The 24,397-nt window shown below is 32.4% G+C and overlaps 4 protein-coding genes across 5 annotated transcripts; 3 read left to right on the top strand and 1 right to left on the bottom strand.

Annotated features, from left to right (window-relative positions):
- Positions 1 to 648: 648 nt before the first annotated feature.
- Positions 649 to 12,025, top strand: LOC119828157 (RAB11-binding protein RELCH homolog). The gene is made up of 16 exons (XM_038350249.1): positions 649 to 1,213; positions 1,377 to 1,547; positions 1,712 to 1,872; positions 2,511 to 2,735; positions 3,262 to 3,575; positions 4,189 to 4,383; positions 4,760 to 4,922; positions 5,723 to 5,888; positions 6,236 to 6,607; positions 7,080 to 7,425; positions 7,606 to 7,890; positions 8,156 to 8,274; positions 8,840 to 8,996; positions 9,609 to 9,823; positions 10,373 to 10,499; positions 11,059 to 12,025. Exons 1-16 carry the CDS (start codon positions 901 to 903, stop codon positions 11,276 to 11,278), a joined length of 3,549 nt encoding a protein of 1,182 aa, XP_038206177.1. The 5' UTR covers positions 649 to 900; the 3' UTR covers positions 11,279 to 12,025.
- A 2,102-nt stretch (positions 12,026 to 14,127) lies between these two features.
- Positions 14,128 to 17,536, top strand: LOC119840698 (pyrimidodiazepine synthase-like). Of its 2 annotated transcripts, none has more exons than XM_038367407.1 (5): positions 14,128 to 14,181; positions 15,545 to 15,712; positions 16,121 to 16,278; positions 16,806 to 17,045; positions 17,357 to 17,536. In XM_038367407.1, the coding sequence occupies exons 2-5, from the start codon at positions 15,589 to 15,591 to the stop codon at positions 17,480 to 17,482; spliced, it is 648 nt and encodes a 215-aa protein (XP_038223335.1). In that variant the 5' UTR covers positions 14,128 to 14,181; positions 15,545 to 15,588; the 3' UTR covers positions 17,483 to 17,536. The 2 variants fall into 2 exon arrangements, with proteins under 2 accessions (XP_038223335.1, XP_038223334.1); XM_038367406.1 differs by lacking the exon at positions 14,128 to 14,181 and adding an exon at positions 14,651 to 14,807.
- A 33-nt stretch (positions 17,537 to 17,569) lies between these two features.
- LOC119840697 (DNA replication factor Cdt1) lies at positions 17,570 to 20,401 on the bottom strand. Its single transcript, XM_038367405.1, has 3 exons — positions 19,731 to 20,401; positions 19,511 to 19,640; positions 17,570 to 19,193 (listed from the first exon to the last, which is right to left on the bottom strand). Exons 1-3 carry the CDS (start codon positions 20,252 to 20,254, stop codon positions 18,021 to 18,023), a joined length of 1,827 nt encoding a protein of 608 aa, XP_038223333.1. The 5' UTR covers positions 20,255 to 20,401; the 3' UTR covers positions 17,570 to 18,020.
- A 690-nt stretch (positions 20,402 to 21,091) lies between these two features.
- On the top strand, positions 21,092 to 23,053 carry LOC119828208. Its single transcript, XM_038350310.1, has one exon. It carries the CDS (start codon positions 21,092 to 21,094, stop codon positions 23,051 to 23,053), a length of 1,962 nt encoding a protein of 653 aa, XP_038206238.1.
- The last annotated feature ends 1,344 nt before the right edge of the window (positions 23,054 to 24,397 follow it).

Raw genomic sequence — 24,397 nt, 5'->3', positions numbered from 1 at the left:
TTGAATTTGAACCCGTAGTTTAAGAATTATAAGTAAACAAATATTCAAAGTTTCTTAATTTTGTCAATCATTCACTAATCTATCATCAAAACTCAAAAGTTTAAGCCACTTCTGGGCTGACATAGAAGTTAAAACTTTGGAATACGATTATTGTTCTGTGTACAAATATTTTAATAATCCTATCCTACTAATATAATAAATCCTGTATAAAAGAAATTTCACAAACTTAAATACCCTTCTCAACATAAAGCAATATTCAATAAGCATGTCACCATATTTTAATAGGTATTACCCTACTTAATAGGTACCCTCCATATAGCTATTATCAGCTATACATTAAATTATTTAATATATATGTAGTTTAGTGTTGTTATCTTAGCCCTTTGTGGGCAGAATTCAGCCCTTTTTTTCTTTCCAATCATGCTAAAAGTAGATTTGTTTACGAACCGAACGTTTTGATTGGCCATTGAAATCTAGTCATACCGTTCAAATGCTTGTACTTGGAGCAATTATATTACAGAATTTTAATTAACTAGAAAAACTGGTACTTCTTAAGATTTAGCGGTACTCGCAACATTATTTGTGAAAGTGGGTAAACCTTCAGATTGCCGAGTCCTTGCTTTTCTAATAAAGTGTATTATTAGAAAAGCAAGGTGGCAACATGTCGTATTTTTGTACAAAAATAGGTACCTACTCTGTGTTTAAACTTTAATACTTACTCAGTACGATTACTCTGCGATTATGTCAAATTTACAGTGTCATGTCATGTCATTTTCCTAGCTATGGAAATAACAAAATAAAAATAATCACGAAAATTTAGATGTTATTAACTTTATATGTACCTCTTTCAATGGGTTGTTATGATCATGATCAGCTGTTACGTACACAATATTCTGTTTAATGTTTGTATATAAAATTTACGTATTCAAACTACATATATGTATCTTTGATGATATAATTTCCGTAATTGAAAGAAGTGTAAAAATGAATCCGTATAAGGATTTAGAAGAAAGTTCTTTTGCTGCCGCACCTCATCTCAATTATGAAGACATTGCGACAAAGTTACTAAAAGATCATTATTTTTTAACGGCCCTGGAACTTCATACGGAATTGGTAGAAAGCGGCAAAGAACTCCCACAATTGAGAGAATTTTTTTCCAATCCCGGCAACTTTGAGCAACATGTTTCTAGAGCATCTGAAATGAGTTCTATGCGTAAGTTTTTATATTTTGGAATAACAATATACGTTTTTTTAGATATTTGTCAATATATCCAATTTCGAAATGTAATATTTACTGAGATGTAATTTTGTTTGAAATCGTTTTAATGTTGTGTTCTTGAAGCTTGTGATTGTTTAAGACAATAATTTATGTTTAGATCGTACTCCAAGTATAGCCACCCTAGATTCTTTAGACACTGCTAGATACTCTGAAGATGGTGGTGGTGATCGTCTTGGCAGTGGTGGGGACATAGCCGTACTAGAGTTTGAGTTAAGAAAAGCTAAAGAAACTATAAATTCTTTGAGAGCCAATTTGACCCAATTTGCTGGTAAGACAATATTTTCTTTAACTAATAATGGAGGTAAATCCATTAAATGCTCTTTATGAGTATAGCACTCATACATACACATATATATTATCATACACATAATTTGATACGGTTTAGAATAAAGCCTTTATGACTTTAAAACATAATACTAGTGGTATTTTCAGATGGTGAATCAACTTTAGATAAAAATGTCAAAGATAACTTTAATCAGAAATCATTGAAACCACATGAAAAGAGAGCCCTGAATTTTTTGATAAATGAATATTTACTATTACAAGATTATAAACTCACAAGTATTACATTCTCAGATGAAAATCCAGATCAGGTAAGAAAAAAATATACTTTTAATTAAAAGTGAATGTTATTTTTTTAAATCTTCATGGTGTTATAATAATTTTATCTATTAATGCAGTACAAAAAATAGAGAAGTCTTTGTACATTGAATAGTTTACATACTGATAAAAGTTTTTGGTCACCTTTTTGACAGTTTTTAAAAAATGCTTTGTTAAAAAAAAATAATTAAAGCATTTGCCTTACTATCATGCATAGTGTAAAGAGCTACATTCATATGACAGAAAGTTGTAATTTATTTTATAATCCCAAGTAACATCTGTTACCTTTGAGGATAACACTAACATACTGTTCCATAATAAAGCTTGGCACAATCTCAGTCTGCTTGTGGGGAGTTATTTACTATCTTTATATATGAAAAACTAATTGAGCCTTTTTTCCAAAAACTGAAACTATGTAAAAATAGTAAATACATATTTTCCCATGCAGATGGTTAATTTCCAGACTGTACATCTTTTGCAACTGTGTGAAATTGTCCTAATTTTAAATAATGTAATACAGGGAGACTTAAAATATGAGTTACAGGACTTTCTTAACAAGGAAGACCAGAGCCATATTTTATATTGTGCTATATTCATTTATGAGTGCAATAAAGATTTATTTATTTATTAGGAATTTGAAGATTGGGATGATGTAGGATTGAACATGCCAAGGCCCTCAGGGTTAATATCATTGTTTAGAGGCAGTACTACAGCTGTAAGCATACCCAAATATGATGTTGCTACACAATATGATAGTGATTATTGGTCAGATGCTGAATGTCAAACTGATTTGGACGAAAATGAGTGTGTGAGCTGTCAAACTTCCATAGATAATGATTCTGATTGGAACCATGAGGTAATTTTTTACATATCTCTGCTCTGCTGGGGTAATCATTCGTTGTTATTTAAATATTACGAGTTATTTTATCATCATTTGGTTCAGACTGCACATAGTGTGCAAATTGGATTCAAATCAGTGGAGTAGTAGGGAAAGTAGGAGTCCATTGCGGACAAAAAACAGGACCCATAATTTATATATATTAAAAGCATTAAACTGTAGCCAACTGTAACACAAGTAATATTTAATATCTTTACTTTTAGTGTACAGTATGAAGTGTTAATTTCTCATGAATATAATTATGTAACTGTGTACTTTACTAAAATTCCTATGTATAAAAAAAGTTACACTACTTATTACTCAAGAATGGCTATATGAGTTTAAATGAATTTTGGTTTGCTTTATCTACCTGGATTAGAATAACTTTATAATATTTACTATACAATTTAAATAAATAGCTTTAAAATATTTGAAAAATGTAAAAGATAAGTCTACCTGTGCGAAGCAGCTACTTTTAACTTACATACAAACTATTTTTTTACAGTTACTTATCCAAGCTGAAGAAATAAATCTATTGAAACAGAAAATTATTGCTTTAGAAACAGAAAAGTTGAATTTTCAAAAACTGTATGATGCTGCTATAGTCAGTCTCAACTCATTAACTAGTCCAGCTTCAGAGAAACAAGTTTTAGAACTACAAATTCCTAATGATAAATTAAATTCAGTGCAAACAAGACTTGAACACCAGTTGGAAAAACCTATAACTTGTATGGCAGCGGAGAACCACTATGGCAGTAGTAATTCGACTCATAGTGCAACTCCCGATCAGTTTGAAATGATAGAAAGTGAGAAGCATATGTAAGTATAAATCATATGGTTGCGGGTGAATTCCAGGCTATACACCAACTCCATAACTGAAAGTGATTCAACAAAACATAGTGGAAAACAAGCTTAGTTGGTAGTCCACTGGGAGTCTACTAGTAAATTACCCAGGGCTCTTCCCTCCAGAACCTTATGTATTCAAAAATGCTTGACATAAATTATACATGAATTTATATGTTGTGATATATCATAGTATTAGTCCATACTTTAAATGAAATTTATGTTTTATGATCAACATTGTTCTGTATCAGATTTTCATGAAATTTTTGCAAAATGTATGTACTGCATACCAATCACAATAGTTAAGTGACTAGACTATTCTAAAATAGGTACATCTCAATCAAACTACATATCTTTGTTCATAATACATTATTGATAACTCTTAATCAATTTTTCTTATTTTTTTTTAGTAGTTGTCATTGTTCTTGTTTGTAAATGTGAGGCAGTACCTCTTCATATGTTAATAGGCGGTGGTGATCGCCCACCATAAGGCCAACCACTAGCTCAGCTACCCGCTATGACATAAAAAAGTATGTTTGTCTATGCCTTGTGTCTATATCTATGTCTAATATAATTGTTTTTTTTTAAGGACAAAGAAGGAGGGCTCGAATACGAGTTCCATCGAGCCAGCTTTACTCGATTGTAGTGTAAGAGGCTCTCCGTTGAGACGTGGTAGTGTCACCACACTAGATGACACACTCAGTATAAACGACGCGGGCGAATGGACGCGATTACAATACGAATATAATGTCGTTGAGAATTCCAAAGAGATGTGGATTGATAGGTGAATTGCTTGTATATTTGTCTAATATTATTTTTTATTTGTGCAGTGAAATTTATGAAGCTGAACAAGTGTGTACTACATTTACAGTGTATTGTTCGACCTTTTGGTTGTAAATAATTTTGTTTCCGAATAGTAAAATGAAACCTAAGAAAATAAATAAATAAAATAATTGAAAAAGTGCATTGCAATCATTTTATAGGAATTTATATAAAATCAAAAAATTTATATAAAAGTGAACAAATTAATATCAAAATCACTAAATTTATATAAAAATCAACTAAAACACCTATATAAAAAATAAATGAAATGCATAATTTATGTATTTCCTACAACTGTGTTTTGCATTTGCACTTACTCTTCTAATTTATATTTTCAGTGGCTTACCAAATAGCTTGAAGGAGTCTCTGCTGACCTGGTGTAATGAGACATTAGACATGAATGAAGCTCTGTCTAACGATATGTTAACAGAATTAGTGAACAATGACAAGCCCATTCTACTGCCGGCTTTGTTACAGCTTGTTGCGGATACTTTGCCTCGGGTATGTAAAACAAATAATTTATATAATCATTAATAACATTTAAATTCAAACAGGAATTTTTGTTGCAATATTTCTGTTTTTATAAGTTCTTTACCCCAAAATAATTTCGATCCTTCAAATTCTCTGTTCTGTAAATTTTTACATAAATTTAAACCTAATCCGTCCACTGATTTATGATTCAGTTAATCATTTATGAAAATAAAAATAAGGGCACATATTTTTTTTTACGTTGTACATTCCTAAAAATCAGCTGTTCAGTGAAGACTGAACACTTGTCAGGGTGATCAGACTTTTACAATATACACTCGTTTAACATTATACAAACTAATATAATATTTTATGTCTATTGAAGTATCAAGTACGTATGCCCTCAACAAACTGTGCATAGTCAACTAAAGGAGTTTTATTTTAGTAGTCTCCATTGACAATCGAATGCAGAACACTGCTTAGGTTATATGCCCACAGTCCAACCTCCATACCAAGTAGGTGATAATTTTTATAACAATCTATCCCAGAAACGACGAATGTTTTTTTGGGATATGTGGAAAGGGAATTCGTTCCACTATTTTCATAATTATTTCCAACTAGGTGCGCCCCGCGGATTCACCCGCGTAAGTCTGTATCCCGTAGGAATATCGGGATGAAGAGCATATGCCTATGTGTTATTCTAGTTGTCCAGCTATCTACATACCAAATTCTATTGCAGTCGGTTCAGTAGTTTTTGCGTGAAAGCGTAACAAACATAAATACACATACACATACATACGTAGGATGTATTATCATATAAACTCGTTTTCCAGATCCTTCCACATACATTGGTAGGTAGAAGAAGCGAATCAGCAGCCTTGTTGTCAGCGGCCATTGTGTTGTTACCACCGGCTGATGCGAAACGGGCTAAATTATTGCATACATTACTTACGCTGTTTAAGAAACCGGATCCGCCGGACGCCAAAATTATTTGTGAAGGTAATTGTTATCCATGTAATATAGTTTATAAAAAAATATAGGTTAGTTTATTTTATTTTTTATATTTAATAGAATATTAGTGTAAATGCTATTCCAGGAAATACGATAATTATAAAGCATATTAAATTAGTGGGAAAAATTTTGTGTGATTGAAATAACAAATACAAATGTATAGACAGATTACGAGCCCCCGCCGCGAAAGGAGTCCCTTAGATTCACAACATGGCCGACTTATCAGAATTTTAACATACCTTCAGCGTGGACTTCTTTCGAAGCACATCGTCCACAAATTGTTGCATTTAATTCCAATTGTTTTTTTTTCTTGAAAATTATATTTTATGTTCCAGCAACATGTCTTATAGTGAAATGGGGCGGTAGCGGGGAAGTACTATCTTCTATAGCCGAACTGCTAGCATCTAGATCACCAGAACGGAGGATCCTAGCCAGTCAAATTTGTCTAGCCATAGCCCCGTACGTTCCCATAGAACTGTGCACGTCTTTGCTACTAAGTTTGGTCGTGTTAATGTGCGAATCGAGCGAAATTGAGATTCGGGTTCTGGGGCTGAGGGCGGCGTGTCTGATCTGTCCAACGTCAGAACATAAGTATGGGCAATTGGAGAATATATTGTTCAATTTCTTGAAGGATCCCGTTGATAGGATTGTGAAGGACACTGTGGGTGTTTTTGTTCCTGTGCTGGCTAGGAGTGCTCTGATGGCAGGTATGTGAATTTGCATGGTTGTATTCTAATATGGCTGTACCACATCGTATTCAATATAATAAATCAGCATGGTCTGTTATTCTTGACTAGCGGTATGACCGTGATGCTTTTAGTACTCCTGGATCACGTAAATATTCAATGGTGTAAGAATAGTTGAAATTGGTCCTGTGATATTAGCGCGTTCAAACAAACATAAAAACTTTTTTTGCTTTATATTTTTTTGTAAAGGTAATGATAAAACTTTACTTAAAATTCAATCTAGCGGCCATTTATAATTTTAAGTTTAGTTTTTGTGATGTTAAGATGTAATTTAAAAACATGTGTGTTAAAATTAATGGAAATCGATTTGGTTATTTTTGTTAAGATGAAAAAATTGTATATAATTATAATAGTACAAAATATTGTATAAAACTCATCCAAAAATTATTAAGTATTATGCTTGAACATAAAACTGGACATCACACTCTTACAGGTAAATTTTCATCATCACTATACAGCCGAATCATAACGAACCTAGTGAAATCCAGCACTGAAGGCGAATGGAAGAGTGTGCTATTATATTTAGATGTTTTAAGAGTTCTAGTGCTAGCCAAACTGGCGTATGTAATGAACGTACAAATTGTCAAAGAGACAACACTCAACTGTGATATGGAGATTAATTTACAAGATGTGCTGCTGTGCGAACAAGAGGGTTTTATAGATTTACAATGTTATATGGGCGACAGTTACGACGCTAAGAGTTTGATAGTGGCTATGAATAGTTTGCTGAAGGAGAAGCCGGACGTCCGGTGGGCGGAGCTAGTATGGTTTGTGAACGTGTGAGTATTTTAATTTTTAGTTATATTATGCAATATTATCCTTATCGGTAATGAGTAGCGAAGTGGAAATAAAATTATTCTGGATAATATAAAAAAACCAAGGATAATAAACAATAAATTTGTTATAAACGAGGTCTAGAATTAAAAATTGGTATTCTTTTAACAGTTTCTTATTTTCAGAATTAAGCAAATATTAGAAATGGCGACCACAAACAAAATATTGAATCATTCCGCAATATACGAGCTCGTTATAAGTTTATTCAGCAGTTATGTATACAATTTCGGTGTGCACTTCACAACAGCAGTAATGAATCCGATATTTCTGAATATAATTAACGATTTGGAGACAAAATTGGAAAAGCTGCATGCGGTGAATGTGGACTGTATTGTTGTTGTTGGTATATATTTGGTCACTGTTGTGTTTTCCGTTGAGGAGAGTGAGCAACAAGCAGAATTTTTGCAGAAGTAAGTATTGGTACTTAATTGTTGTTTTGGTACTTTATTTACTTGGTGGTTTGGTGGTAGTACAGATTTGAACCAATGTATTAAGACCTGCGATATTCCACACTTTGACAGCAGTATGTAATACCCCAAGGCAAAATTCACATCTCTTGAGTATTTCTGTATGTCGTTGACTGGGCCAAATTGTATAAAAATATGTTACAATAATATATTTATAACAATATTTATTTATATCTTTAGGTAACAACCATAAAATTTGTATTTTTAGGTGGGTTATGTACAGTAGTATAAGAAGTCTTCCAACTAAAATAATATCTATACCATTGAAATGGCTTGCGAAACATAGACCGGATGTCCTAGATTTCTATTTGCAATGCCTAAGAGAATGTAAGTACAATTCCTAATAATAATTAAAAATACTGTTTTTTACATTGGCTATTTTCACTTATTGTATACGAAAATAAGGTAAGACTTTATAAAGGGCTAGTATATATTAATCGTAATATTGCACACTGTCCTGATTTTAGAATTATTTTAACTTAAACAACCATTTAACATTATTACTAATAACTATAATAAAAAAAAAATTATTATAAAAATATGTTGATGTAATAACTTTTAATGGGAGGGTAAACGGCTTCGTTACGTAACGCGTTGCTGCGCTAGTCTTTCTAGCTTCCCTAACTTTCACACATGTGACTCTTTCTTTTACACTAACCGAAAGGTCTAGTCTAGTCGTATTCAGTTCATGTAATCATTTCGGGCGACCCGAAAGAAACTGTTTTTTTTTAAACAATAATTTGTAAAAAATATTTGTAATTGAAGCATTTCAAATGCTATACAGAAAATAAAATATTGACTAAGATGCTTTAACTCCAAGTACTTAATACACACAGTTTTAAAATTTTAAATACGTAAATAATCGTTCCATATTTAACTACAAAACTTTCAGTTTCAGCCAGCAGTTGCGACTCTACCAGCGGTAGTGCGATACGGGTGTACATAGCGGGCTTGATCACGGAGTTACTTAATATAGCGCAAGTGAGCGACGAGTGCATAGAACGACACTTGCTGCCGGCTGTCACTGCGCTGCTCTATGATGATGATGTGTGAGTATTTCGTGTGACTCTATCACTCTACATAGTGTAGAGCTTGTATTGTATGATTGTAGAGCTGCCAATTAACCAATTAACTAAAAACAATTAACATGTTCCCTTCCTTTACTGTAAAAGGTACAGGTCGTAGGTAGATATTATGTATGTGAGTGCTATAGTAAATACCATAGTTGGGACCGAAAATGTATTATAAACGTTAAAGTTTGTAGGAATGTATGGATATTTGTAAATATTTTACACAATCTGTATGAAATATGGTACAGAGATAAGTTATAGTCTGCATTAACACATAGACTAACCCACAGAAAACTGGCGTGAAATAGTAGCATGGTTCATACGGCGAGTGGGGGAGCTGGGGGCCCGTTTCCTTTTCCTCACCCTTCCTCATCCACACCTTTCCAGTCGTCAATCCTTTTCTTATCGCTTTCCAAACCGGGCAGTGCAATCGCAGAGGGACTATACCTCTGGGATGTTCATGGGCGGTGGTGATCGCTTACCATCAGGCGAACCGCCATCGCAGTTGCCCGCTATGATATAAAAAAAAATGTCTAACTGTTAATCTCCAAAAATGCCTAAATATTAATCTCCAAATGACAATATTGCCAGTTCCGTCCGCGAAGCAGCCATTACCGCATGGGGCAGTGTGACGCGCACGTGCGTGGTGCGCGCGCAGAGCACGCCGCTGCAGACACTGTGCTGGCCGCCGTTCGAGGAACTGCTCAAATCGCGCCCTCTGTCGGGCAGAGAGGGCGCGAAGGCGGCTGAAGCGCTTACTCTTTTAGTGTTGCCAACTGTGGAAAGCCATTCTGTGTCGGAAAAAGGTAATATTTTATTGGTCGGTTTTGAAGTTTTATGGGTGTTGAGTTGAGTATTGTATAATTTGCATCTTTCATATTGTTTAGTAACCGTGAATTAGACAGATTCTTAAAGAATTTGTTTTAGAGGATTATGAGTCTCATTAAACAAAATCCGGTTAACATTATATTTCTTTTGAATCCATATTATACTTAAAGGGATTACATGAGCTAAAAGCGTGTTTTGTAGAGTATTTAATCTAATGCAGTAAAAAAAAAAAAACAGAAGTGAAATGCTTGTTGAAAATATAATGCTACAAGTTAGATACTATAGAAAAAAATGAGAAAGAAGCTACTTAACATTTCTCTTAACGATTCGATCTTATCAAATTATCCTTCAAGCATCATAGTAATAAATTACTATAATGATTTATTACTTTTAGTACAATCAAAACAACTTAGTAAATAGCATGTACTCTTTTCTGAGCATAGTATGTACGCATCTGTACGCATATGTACGCATCTAGCCCTTAAGTATATTCCATTTAATCTACATATCCCACGGTTAAATTTCAGCGGTGTCACTGCTGTGTCTACTGTGCCACTGGCAATTATCGTCCGAGCTAGTGGCCGCACTAACACCGGGGCTACAGCTGGCAACACACCACTGTAGCCACCACCCGGCGTTGTTGCCGGCTTTGCGGTATGTTTTATGTGTATTTATTGTGGATTTGATTGGTACTATTAATTTAATATACATATTATAATTATCCTAACGTTTAGGTATAATTTATGATATGTTTTTGATTTATTGTTTATTAAAATGTTATTTTATGTGTATTTTGAAATTAACTGATTATGTTATATATTTTTTTTATATACAATATTATATTCTGTGTGATATACGTAAAATATGTATGAATTGAAAAATGTACCCGGACTAACTAATAATAACTCCACGCCTCTGTCAAATCTCATCGTCATTTCGTCAGCACAAATTAGTCTCAGAATATATCCACATATAACAATATGATCTCTCGACAAAGAGAGTTTAGAGAATTATTTTACAAGAGATTTTCAAAACCCGATTTCGAAATGGCGACCGTGGGGTACATAAATTAAAATTATAAAGAGTATTTTCGTCACTATGCTGACTTCACTCAACCGTATATAAATATACAATGAATAAATCGCGTTTCAAATCCGTGTTCAGCGCCTTTAATTTCTAAACATCTAACAATCATCCATTAACTCCTTAACAGAAAATTAGAAGAGAATGTTCAAAGTCAACCGCTAACGCAGTTCAAGCCGGCCATAGAGGCGTTACTCCACGTCATCGTCAACGAAACACCGAGGGTCCCATCGCCAAAACCGGCCACCAACTTGCAAGCGGCACAAGAGGTCGGCCGGCGTGTAACACAGATGTTCCAGCAGTCGAAAACCAATATGAACCTACAGAATATATTTAAAAAGAAAACATAGAACATATTATACACACCTTTTACAAAATTGATAATGGAAAGTTCAATAAATAATGGAAATTAAAATCTGCTTGGAAGGATAAAGTAATGCTATTCAAATAAAACCCGATGTAAATGAATCCAGTGTGAAAGTTAAGGCCAATCCAACGACACCTGTCAAGTTAAAATCCATCGAGTAAATTAAGCGCCTCGAAAGAAGTCCCGTAGACGCAGTGCTGTCAGCGGCTAAAATGCAATTTCCTTAGAATTGGGGGAAAGAGATGTGAAAAGAGGGCTAGAAAGTGCTGCTACATAATTTATATTGAGAACGGTTGTTTATTTATTTATTTTACGTAAGAGTAAATGATTTTCTATCAGTTGATATCCATAATCCAGTTAGTAATGGTGATGTGGTAAGTGAGGTTTGCCAAATTTAGTTCCTGTGAGTTCAATGGGACTCCTTTCGCGGTGTTTATTTTGCGCTACAGATCGTGCGAAACATAACCCTCTTTCTGCGCAGTTGGCAAAAAAGTAAGTAAAGTATTTGTTTTTTTTAAAGCAAATTAATTGTGATTGTGACGGGATTAAAATGTAGGTGCTCTAGCAGAGATTAATAATATTTTCTGTATGTCTTCGCCTATTAAAGTCTATAAAATATTAAAAGGCTTAAAATATATTTTCATACTTGCAAGAAATCAGCTTACTTAGTGTTTATATATATTAATATGTATTTTTCCATTAAAATAAGTCATCCCAATGGAAAAGTTTAAAGAACAATAATTAATAAAATAATTTTAATTTTAAATTAAATCAAATATTATATTATATAGGTTATATTTTCAAATTAACAAATACTCGTAGTGTTTATTATTTATTATAATCGATAAAAAACATTCCATTTTTATGTAACTTATTTACAAATCTATTTTTCATTTGGCGTTGTGTACTTAAATGTAAATGATAGAAAACATCCATCCACAGCCGTAGTCAGACTAAGACGTAGGGGTTAGGACAAAAACTCCGTCAAAGAATTATGGGAGTCCTCGTTATAACGAGCAATGGATCAGTATAGGCTAAATATAAAAATAGTTATAAATTAAATAGGACAGATCGTACACGTAAAAATACTGTTTGTGAAATTCTACCCCCCCTGGCTACGTCCGTGCATCTATCATATATAAAAACAGTACAAACACAGTAATAATATGATATTATTGATAGGTTAAGTTAAAATAATATAACTATAATTTTATTTCATTAAGTACATTATGTAAAGTATTTCGTGCAATGTAAAAGTAAAAAAAAAAATAGGAGCAAAAATTTAAAAATGACGTTACGGTGCAAGCGAGATAGTATGCTCTAAGCCATCGTTTAATCGAAACAGCTTTTTAGAATCACTAAAAATTAATTTGATTAAGATGACATTACGCCAAAAAATATGGATAATGATGTTTAATCAACACCCAGTTAACTGCATTTTTTGTATGCTAACAATAATTAAATATTTATTTGAGTGTTATGATAAAGTGCAATATGAGGTCCAGTAAAAATAATCAGAATTATCTCTTTGATCAAATATGTATTTATGATGCATATATATATATAGGTTATACTCCCTTGAAATTAATATAAATTAAGCCACAAATTTATGATAAGCAAAATTATTTTTGATCTTATTGCCTATATACACCCGCTGAACGTCGTATTATAAATAAAACAGTTGTTTCTTATATTATGAAATACATAGGTTTAATTTATAAAGAGAAACAATAAACTACACTTCTATATTTAGTTATCGTGACCAATTGCAGTATGAAGAGCAGAATAATCGTAATTTGTAATCACTGTGATTTAGATATTACGTACTTAAAAATGCCCTTTTCATAAAGCTGAACAGTCTGTTTCTATGTTTGAACGCGCTAAACTTAGTTCAGTTTAGGTACGATAAACATTAGTATTTTGTTCGCATTGTCTTGTATTAAGTGTTCTCGAAATATTCCTAAATAAGTACTTCCAAACTCTGTTACCATTGCTAAGAAATTGCGCTACGATTTATGAATCTCATATTTTGATCTATATCTATCTTTAACTTTTGTTAATGTTGTTGTCAATTTTAGTGATATGTTGTATGTTGCAAATTAAATTATAAATGATACAAAAATTAGGTTGTGTTTATTGAATTAAAGGTATTAACAATGCTATTTGCGTTTTTATTTTATGCTTTATTTATAATTCTTTTTGAATTAGTATTTTAACGAGGCTTTGAAAAATATCTGAGAAACACACATTTAATACAATGTTTTTACATATAAAATAAGCTTTGTTTCGTTAAACTTGTGTTGAAATGAAACTATTATAAAACAAAACTAATAATTGCCTCAAATACATCTTCTTTATCAAAAATGTTGATATTCAATGTTGTAAAAAGGATTATGCATTATTTCTTCACTCAAAATTGACTAAATGGGGCTTCACTCACAATTCAGAATCCTTTATTGGCATATTTGCATTATTTTGTAAATAGCGAAGCCTGTGATTTTGAGACATTATTTCAATTTTTTTGCATTCCAGCGGGATTTCCGGGATAAAATCTGTTCTATGTCCTTTTTTAGAACTCAAGCTCTCTGTACATATTTCCGTGCAAATCAATTTAGGCGTGAATTGTATTACTATCAAGTGGATTTTCAAAAACACGCGAATGATATTCATGAAAATGTAACATATAATCTCAGAAAAAAAACAAAAAATTTATCACTCTTTACATATTGAACGGGTCCGAGTAATCTATGGGGATATAATATGCGCGTTTTGATAACCAGGTATCTGTTTTAACAACGCGTCGTTATGTTAAATAATTTAAAGTCAAGTTATGTGCCTACCTGTATAAACGATTGCATAATGTTGTGCAACTCAATAGGTTGGTGGGTAAGTAGTACAATCTGTGACATTACTAATGATAATAATAGATAGGTAATGACTTTGACCCTTAACACGTAGGACACAGACACTGCATCATCAGAGACATGAAGAAGTTTATTTAATAATTTTTTTTTCTACCATGTTTCCAACTAAAAATTAGTTTTGTAAAACCAGAGGTTTTTATGGAATCAAATATAGGAAGTTTTCCCTTACTTTTTCTTAATTTACATGTTTTTTTAAAATATTAATAATAAGCTACAATAAGTTTCGATCTTCGTCTAGCTCTGATATATTTTACCTAATATGATAAATAAATTTACATAATATACTTAAATAAATGTCTATACCAGGCAGAATGAAGATAACCATGATATGACAATTTTTACGCGAATGAAAATAAACATGTAATTAAATGAAGTGTAGTTTTTTAGTTTTATCTTATCGCCGGAAAAACACTTCTGTACGAATAGATACCTACTTAAATCGCGGTAGTCGATAAGCAGTAGGTAAACTCGCTATGCTAAAACAAGTTTCTCCACATAAGATCTTGAATCTTGTTGCAAATCGCACCTCACTCAGAGTCATGTCTACAATCAAAACTGTTAATTTTAATACTAAACATTTGAAAAAAGGTAAGTAGCTGAATTCCTTATTTTAGTAACTTATTGTGAACCTAGGTTGTAAGACTTTCAGTTAATTTATAAAATAATCAGATTAAAAAGATGTGTTTTCTAGGCAATTCAGTAGACTTATGGCTTTCTTAAAGCTTTTTTGGATAAAAATGGAGAACTTACGAATCATATGTCATAAACAGATGAGTTGACAATGTGAATGTGATCACGAACAAATCTTATAAGATTTAATCTTTATTTTGTTAGCCATAAAGTTCTTCTGTTTTCCATAAACTTAGCCTTGAATTTTATTATTTAGTCATTTATACGTAAGATGTACCTACTAACAATAATTACACTATAGGTTAATAATAATAGAGTAGTCATTTTGCTTTTGGCGGTAAATATAAATTTCAAACTAACTTTGAAAATACCAGGTGCCTGTTAAGTATTTGTTTTTATTGATTAAATACTAATAGTCTTAGAATAAGTGCAATATTTTGAATCTATTCCATATATTTTGTGGTTTTTTAAGCTCTCTACGGTATTCATTAGTTCGTATTTTGTCGTGTCAAAACTCTGTTTTCCGGCCTATCTGAGTTTTAACAATTGCAGTTGTGTAACTTTGCGTACATTCATATTTGCGTATTATATTCGATATACCCACAGTTTTTAAACGAAAAACCTTAAGAAACCTTTTTACTGGGCTAAGGTGGAGTTTTGTAAAATATGTTTAAATTTTCTTTTCTTTCTTTCAGGGGATCCCCTGCCGCCATGGAATGGAAAACTTAGATTATATAACATGCGTTACTGCCCTTTTGCACATCGATCAGTATTGGCATTAATTGCTAAAAATGTTGACTACGAAATAGTGAACATTGACCTCATGAATAAGCCAGAATGGTTGAAATCTAAAAGCTCTTTAGGTTACTGTTATAACATTTTTTTGTTTTATCAAATCTTTTGCTTTTTAGAGATTCTAATATGCATTACATTATATATCATTCACATACCCTGCTTAATAATTACTACATATCCCAATATGGATATCCTTGGTACACAGGTATTATGAATTTTGCTTCACAAATTTGGTAGTAGTTGTGCTCTCCCGTTTCCCGCTTCGGGCGGTTGCATATTATATCTGATCCACTGATCGATTTTCTCTGCAGCTATCTAGGTTATCAGCCTTGTTGTCGTATCTGATTGAGAATTTGTTTTGATAGTCCCGACCGGGCTGCAACCCAAGATAGCTCGCCTCAGCTCTGGAGGATTAACCACTGTGCTAAGGAGACGTTGTAAGGGTAATTTATTAAACTATATCTTTAAAATTTAAGGTAAAGTGCCAGCACTTGAAATATCGGAAAATGTCTGTGTAATAGAAAGTTTAATCGTCAGCGAATACATAGACGAAGTGTTTCCGCAAAGAAAATTATTACCACAGGACCCATACACAAAAGCGATTGATAAAACCATAGTCGAAATGACTGGCCCCGTAAGTAAAGATTTAGTCCAATACATACGTTTTAACCCAATAAAATATCTGACACAGCAAAATTTTAATTGTACTTGCATTTTTGTTGACCATGTAACACTTATAATCAAAGACATGGAATGTCTTTATAATATAAATCTTTTAAATTAGCTACTCAGCATAAAGAGCAAAAAAAATTACGGTCATTTATCTAAGTTTAAAATAACAAATATTTTATATTTAAAGAGCGAATTCAAATAGTTAGAATTCAATGAATTATGAACTATTTCACAAGCCTGATGATGCTGTAATAATCGAACACACTGAATAAGTCGGATCTAATAGAATTCACATCCAACTTTTTGGTTCTTGACCATGTGGGTTTCCTCACGACGTTTTCTTCACTAATTGGAGCTAGGAGCATTTGTGATCAGGATAATGAGTCCTACCTATATCCCCCGATTTTATGGATTGATAAGCCTTGACACAATTGGCGATTAAGTAGTTTTCCAGTAGATCTGCATATTAAAATAAAAATTATTTTACAGATACATTCACTGTTTTTCAAGATCATTAGAGATACTCCGGTCACAGATGACGCATTAAACAGTTTTATAAATGCATTAACATTTATTGAAAACGAACTAAAGAAACGTGGGACAACTTTCCTTCATGGAAACGAACCGGGCTATGCTGATTATATGATCTGGCCGTGGTTTGAAAGACTACCCGTTGCGGCCGAATTTGATAAGATACTAAGCATTGATGAAAAGAAATTTCCTGTCTTGGTTGGTAACATGTACTTGTTAATATAATCATAGTTATGAAAACCGCATGTTTCGTTAAATGCGTAAAATATGAATTGATCAGAAATAAATGAGAATTGTCTACATCTCATATTTATTTTTTATAAACATAAATAATCTTTGCACTTAAGATCTAAAGAATAATATATACTCAGTTAATATAAACAGATACTAAATTTATGAAAATAGACATTCTATTCAATACTATCGTAATATAAGCGGTCATATTCCTATTTTCTCTATTAAGTAATCCATTTAAAAATTATTTACGTGTCATATTTTTTTGTTTACAGGCACGCTACCTAAGAGAAATGGAAAACGACCCAGTTGTTAAAGCATACAAAATACCAGTTGAAATTCAAAAAAAATATTTCGAAAATTACAGAAAAGGAGAGACTGATTATGAACTTTTAAGTTAATCTGTTTTTGCACTTTTATAAAAAACATTAAAATAAAAATCATTGTAATCATCATTTTTAAGTTTTATTTCAGTAAATCATTCAAAATAAAATCACTTGCATGCGATTAAAAAGGATTTAATTTAAAATGCTTAAGTAATAAGTATTTAAGTGAGTTATTAAATCGTAGCAGCCATTACTGGCGAAACTATATCATTAAAAACACGAGAAATATTTAAGACAAAATAGAAATGAAAATTAAATTAATACTAAATAATACACAACTATAGTAGTAGAATGTCAACAATGCATGATGTCTAAATACATACTTATAAATAACATGTCAATGTTACTGTGCTAATTTATTTTGATGTCAATTTTTTTTTATGAAAATCAATGATTTCATGTCAAATCAAAAGTACCTTACACCAAACACACCACAATCTTAAAACCTATAGTAGAAAAAAATCCTTGATTAAATAGTTTTGCATACATTTTGTACTGTAAAATCTATGATATTAACTGCTTAATTTAAAATTCAGTCTTCATTCAACATTAATTAATCTGTTTTGTATTTTGCAGCCATTGCTTCTAATTTGGTAATAATCATTTTAAGATCAGTATTTTTATCTAGTTTTAAATATGTTGCATTTCTTATTTCATGCAATTTGACCCAATCAGGTACTTCCTCTGTCAATATTTTTATATCTCTTTGCAAATCACTTGAGGAAACGTTAGACTTAAAACTGCTGTCCAATTTTGAAAGTATTATATTCAATGCTAGAACATTCTTTCTCTCTGTAACAAATATGTTTCTCAGAGTCCTGGCAAGATCTGGCAAGCGGCTATAAATAGCATATTTTTGTTCGTTATCTGAAGACCTTGTCATAGCTTCTAATGCTTTTGCTGCTTGTTTTGCTTTAACTTTCTCAAGCAGTGATGCTGGCAAGTTCCGAAGAGCTGGATTTAAAATAGTGACATTGCTGGTCGATGGTTTGTTTGTTTGGGTTTCTGCACTTGCAGTTTTGGGAGCATCATTTAGTCCTGTTACTGCTTTTTCTTGTTCAGTCAAACCACGTGCCTTAGCCTGTGCTAGTTTTTCCAAAGCCCTTTCCATTTTAGTGTTACATTTGAAGAGTTCCCTTGCTTTTGCAAGCACGTCTTGAGCGGAAGTCATCCTTTCTGCATTGGGCATTTCCGGCAACTTAGAGCTTTCAATCTCAGGAACTTTTTCTAGTTCAAATTCAGGATGCCAACGAACCAACTTGTTATCTGGAATCTCAATTGGAGGGTCGAGAGTCAACAAATATTGAGCATGGTGTTTCTTAACTACTTGTAGAAGTGTATCATAAAAGTATCTTCTTCTTTCCAATAAAACACTTGGATTCATTACTTTAATATCATTTGGGAAGTTAGGAGAAATAATAAGCTCATATGTATCTCTGTTAGAGGAGGAGCTGAAGTTTTTGTTTTTTTGCACTTCAAAATTATAAAAATCAGGAACTAATTGCTTGATTTGAGCTAAATGTTTCTCCGAAAAGTTCCTTTTGAGCATTTCTTGCACTGATGGTTTCAGTTTGGCGAATGTAATCTTTTCATTTCTGTTGTATAACAATGCAACAACAGTCTCCATGCCTCGGAACAACTCAGCGAGGAATCGGTAGTGGTGTGGTAAAGGCAGTAAAGTTGTTGATGCGGAGGCTAGCGATGCATGCCTAATGTATGCTGGCACCTGTTGAAATATGAACATATTGATATCAAAATACAGGTCCATTAAATGATAAAAACATACTTCACAATATGTATCTTTTGATTTTACTTGTTTACTTAGTTTGGTATAAGATTTAAGAAAATTGCACATTCATATTAAATTTTAGGTCAAAACATTGTTACATGAAAAATACTAGGTCAGCATTTACTTAGCATAGTATCATTTGTAATCGAGTGCAAGGACTTTTAAGATACTTTAAATAAGTGATAAAAATGTCTTGACATATATCTTAAATGTTTTTATCATACAGTTTCTAAACAATTTCTTTTTAGACTAACCTTACTAGGACTCTTAACTGGGCTCACAAACACCTTTCTAGGAGACATCATAGGTCTTTGTGAAGAGTGAGCTTCAACTGTTTTCTTGGGTGATACAAGTTCATTTTGAATATGAGCTTTTTTACTAGGACTGAAAAAAAAATCAAGAATTGATTAACATTTTACTATCGTGATATCACGATATGATCGTTTAAATACTACATAATTTCAACAGTCTTACCTTTGAGGAACGTCCACATCAATTGATTTAAATTCTTTTAAATTTTTCTTATTAGATTTTTCTTTGAGATCTTGAATTCCCTTGCTTATTCGTTCAGCTGATGCTTTCAGTTCTGCTAACCGAGAACTACCTGCTAACTTCTTTCTGATGTCACCTAAACTTAACTCTTTTCTAGCTAAATTGAGTGATTCACTCTTACCAGAGTTGGTATTCTTCACAATATTCGACGTATTCGACTTTTTAGCAAAAGCTCCCAAATTTTTCTGTTCCCCCGAAGAAGATTCTTTTGCAATTGGCTCCACATGTTGGGTCTTTGGTAATTCAGATTTAACAGTTTTATTTACAGATGATTTATTTGTTTTTGTAATTGATTCATTACCTCTTGTACTGGGTAACTTGGTTTCCAGTTTATTAGCTTCGGATATTCTTTCTAAATTAGGTATTTTACTTTTGGAGCTAACGATATCATCCGTGGCGGGCCTTTTTCTGCTATTGAAAAATGTAGTCAGCGTAGTTTGAGACATGGTTTTAACTAATTTTATTATATTAATCACTAATATTTCATACAAATGATTTATTCCTATATAATTAACCTTAAAAATAAAATAATTATTTTGAAACAGGACGCGTTACTCTTTTTCCCTCCAAAACGAAATTCTGTCAAAGCTAAAAGCCGCTTTGACTTTGTGTTAAACACAGACTGCCGTTAAATTTTCTAACCATAGATATACTACATAACTATGGTTGCAACGGTTTTTTGACGTATTCAGGTTTTTAAGCATTTTCTAGATACCTACCCAGTAGTCTAAGCAGAATTTGAATATTAAAAAAAGTTTAAAAAGAGATGAAAAATACCTTTATTTATAATTAATGTTTAGTGAAAATGTTTAAAAGAAAAGTTGTTGAAAACTTAAACTTTTATGTGATTATAACTTCTTTTCTATTATTAATATAATTGTAATCCTTTATTTCTTCCAAAATTTGTTAGTAAAATAAGTTGTACATAAATTAGTAATACAAATTTAAAGCTTTATGAGTACTTTTTTGTCGCGTTTGAATTTTTTCGAAAATATCAAATACTCTTATCTTTGGAGGACAATTCATGTCAACATATTTTAAAGCCTTCAAGTACTGTAACAGAATAACAATAAGATAAAGTTGTGTTAAGTGTATTTTGATTTAACCAATTTAGTCTAACTACCTATAAATATCAAAAAAACAGATGTGAGATAAATTTATGAAAAATTAAAAGAAAAAAGAACTTTTTAGAAAAGCGCATGTATGCACGGCAGAGTACTCTAATAAATATGATAAAAGGATAATAGATATTAAGGGAACTGCGAGTACGATTAAAAAAAGTAATGCCACCCAAACCTATTTTGGTGAAAAATGAAACCAAAAAAAGTACAATATTTACACCAAGCAGAGTAGTCAGTAGGCCAGATAATCTCGAAGGTGGAGAAGAAACTGAAATTGCTGCACAAATATCAGTTCCCCAAGAGGGAGGATACGGCTGGGTAGTCGTTGCTGCCGCTTTCTCTTCGATATTTATACTAGATGGAGTAGCATTTACTTTTGGTAGCTTATTAATTGACATGTCTGCAGATTTGAATATGCCAATCTCAACTTTACCATTAGTGAATTCCATTGCTGTTGCTATTTACTTTATGTGTGGTCCTTTAGCTTCTGCTCTTATAAATCGGTTTGGATTCAGAGCATGTGCAATGTCAGGTTCGATAATTAGTTCATTTTCTTTACTAACATCATATTTTTCCACAAATTTTACGTCTCTTTGTGTTTTTTACGGATTTTTTGCTGGTTTTGGCTATTGTCTAATTAATATGGCATCTGGACTTGTTGTGGGATTTTATTTTGAAAAATTAAGATCCATAGCCTTAGCAATTGCTACTACTGGTTCAAGTCTTGGTATTATGTCGTTATCACCTTTGAATTCATATTTATCAAAACTGGCGGGATGGCGCGCCACAACTTTATTTCATTCCGGGCTGTTTGGGATAATTTTTTTCTTAGGCATGGCATACCAGCCCTTACTTTCTTTCACTGTTGTAAAGACTACAGAAGATCCAACTCGTACTGTAACTTATTTACCAAATTTATCAGCAGCCGCTTTAAAAGCTTCAGCATCACGCACTAAAACTGAAGGCATTATGCCAACTGCTACGGAGCGATTGTTCGGTGCAGCTTCCAATTCTAATTTTCCTACAGCTGCCGCAGTGGTTGAAGATGCAACAACAATTCCATCTACACAGCCCGGACCATCCACGGCCACCGTTTCTAAAATTACATTAACTGCAAATGCACCGCAAGGTGGCATTAGTCCTAGGCAGTTAAAACAAGTGCAATCAATAATGTCGAAGACGAGTGTTCAAGATAAGACAAAGAAAACTATTGAACTAAATGTTAATGTAGAAAAACCAAAAAAGACAAGTTGCTGGGGACGTTTATGCCACTGGGAGGAACACATTCCACAGTCAAGACCAATGTATCGAGATGACGTATTTTATGATGGAAAATTGGAAAAATTACCAGCTTACCAAAAAAGCGTAATGGATACAACGACTGAAAAAACAGGACTTGAATATCAATTAGCTGTATCGCGAGCAGCAACAGCTGTCGATCTAAGGGAACGAAGAGGTGTTTTTACTACAGCTGCTCGTCGAGTTTTAGCTACAATGATGGATCCGAAATTATTAAAAAGAAATTCATTCTTGTTACTTTGTTTAGCTGGATTTTTGATATATATCGGATTTTTAGTCCCTTACGTTTATTTACAAATAAGGAATGAAAGTGCAGGCCTGCCTGCTGAACATTGTACTTTATTTGTAAGTGTTGTTGGATTCTCAAATGCTGCTGGAAGATTAATATTAGGTGCTTTAGCTACTAAGGTGGAACCTTTAAAAATATTCATTGTAGCGCTTTCAACAGCAGGTATAAGCACAATGCTTTCAAATCTGTCATTCAATTTATACTTTCAATATCTGTACTGTTTTTTGTTTGGATTTTTTGTATCTTGCACGGCATCATTACGAAGCTTAATAATTGTGTCTATTTATGGCTTAGATAATTTGACAAATGCTACGGGAATATTACTACTGTTCCAAGGATTAGGAACTTTTTTTAGTACTCTTGTGGCAGGCATGTTAAAAGATTTACTTGGTTTTTCTGCTGCTTTTTACGTGGCAGGATTATTTATTACCATTGGTGCTCTTATTATAATTCCTGTCAAAGGCATGTCTTGTAAAGAAGAAAAAGAAAACAATAAAAGTCAAAAGCCATCTAGCACTCTAAAGACAATAAAATAATTATGAAACCACATACAATATATACTGGTAAATTGTTGCATTAATCATTCTTATTAAGGTTGGTTAGTAAATATTTTAAAATGATAACTAAATAGTTGTATATTTATTAAAAATTTGATAATTTAAGTGAAAAAGCGTTTAATTTATCAGTTTATTTAAATAAGCGAAACCCTTTTGTCCGGCAAGCGCCACAAGGCCGTCCATAAACTAAAGACGGGCTACGCTAGTGATATTTACCATATACTCGTAAGTACACATCACCGTACATCAGGGGCGACTCTTGCTCGTATAACACCCATGTGCAATGAAACCCTAGGGCACCCTCGGCCTGACCGTCTATGTGGTGACCGTGTGAATTAAAAAAAAATAAAAATAAAAACAAAGGTATTATAATAAAATTGCACACCCTGCACGGTAATTTGAGCCGCCCCTGCCGTAAATACTACAGTTATATAAAATAATTATTTATTTTACGTCTTGTAAGGAAAGGAAATCAATTGTCTTTTTTTTAATATATTATATAAAGATTTTTATTTGGAATGCTTTTACTCTTTGTGCCTCTCAAAGATTAGTTATTTTTTTTCTTTTTTTATTTATGAGTTACACCCAAAAAATCTAAGGTCTATTTAGTATTGTAAAAGTCTATAATGGTGACATTCATAAATTCATCATCATTCTTATTATTGAGTTAATAAATTGATCAATAAAGTACATTTTTGCGCATTTGTGTGGTTCCGATTGTGAAATATAGGAGCATTAATACTTAGGTTTTTTTGCGTGTTTATATATATCACTAACTGCAAAAAACTTGTAACTTGTAATTAAACGTATTTTGGTACAAATACCGAGTATACATCTTATACCTTTAAACGAGCAATTCTTGTATATATATATCTATATATATAATTGGAATCTCGGAATCGGCTCCAACGATTTTCATGAAATTTAGTATATAGGGGGTTTCGGGGGCGATAAATCGATCTAGCTAGGAATCTTTTTTAGAAAATGTCATATTCGTGTTTTATTCGTGTTTGACATCAATTGGTGAATAATAATACTATTTTGCTTCGTAGATAGCTGGACAACTGAAATAACACATAGGCACTTTTTATACCGATATTCCTAAGGGATACGGACTTACGCGGTTTCAACCGCGGGTCACAGCTAGTAATTATTAAAAAGTGGTTGCTTTAATATTAAAAACAGACACCCCAATTTTATTTATTGGCATATCGGTGCTGGTGGTAACCACCTTATTATATTATTCGATATAATTGTAGAACACAGGTTTATTTTTACTTACTCTCAGTACGGTTACTAAATAAATACCTATGTAATATAATC

Source organism: Zerene cesonia, chromosome 7, assembly GCF_012273895.1.
Source record: "Zerene cesonia ecotype Mississippi chromosome 7, Zerene_cesonia_1.1, whole genome shotgun sequence".
In the NCBI taxonomy this organism is placed as follows: Eukaryota; Metazoa; Arthropoda; class Insecta; order Lepidoptera; family Pieridae; genus Zerene; species Zerene cesonia.
Note: the sequence above shows the minus strand (reverse complement) of the source record. Positions and strands in the feature narration are given on the sequence as shown.

Bases quoted from the DNA above. Each gene is read 5' to 3' on its own strand.
- LOC119828157 (XM_038350249.1), top strand. From the start codon at position 901: ATGTTTGTATATAAAATTTACGTATTCAAACTACATATATGTATCTTT. The intron at 5,889-6,235 runs GTAATTGTTATC...TTTATGTTCCAG, and splicing joins CGCCAAAATTATTTGTGAAG to CAACATGTCTTATAGTGAAA. The intron at 6,608-7,079 runs GTATGTGAATTT...ACACTCTTACAG, and splicing joins TAGGAGTGCTCTGATGGCAG to GTAAATTTTCATCATCACTA.
- LOC119840698 (XM_038367406.1), top strand. From the start codon at position 14,693: ATGCTAAAACAAGTTTCTCCACATAAGATCTTGAATCTTGTTGCAAAT. The intron at 15,713-16,120 runs GTTACTGTTATA...TTAAAATTTAAG, and splicing joins GAAATCTAAAAGCTCTTTAG to GTAAAGTGCCAGCACTTGAA. The intron at 16,279-16,805 runs GTAAGTAAAGAT...ATTATTTTACAG, and splicing joins TAGTCGAAATGACTGGCCCC to ATACATTCACTGTTTTTCAA.
- LOC119840697 (XM_038367405.1), bottom strand. From the start codon at position 20,254: ATGTCTCAAACTACGCTGACTACATTTTTCAATAGCAGAAAAAGGCCC. The intron at 19,641-19,730 runs GTAAGACTGTTG...TTTTTTTTTCAG, and splicing joins GATGTGGACGTTCCTCAAAG to TCCTAGTAAAAAAGCTCATA. The intron at 19,194-19,510 runs GTTAGTCTAAAA...ATATTTCAACAG, and splicing joins CAGTTAAGAGTCCTAGTAAG to GTGCCAGCATACATTAGGCA.
- LOC119828208 (XM_038350310.1), top strand. From the start codon at position 21,092: ATGCCACCCAAACCTATTTTGGTGAAAAATGAAACCAAAAAAAGTACA.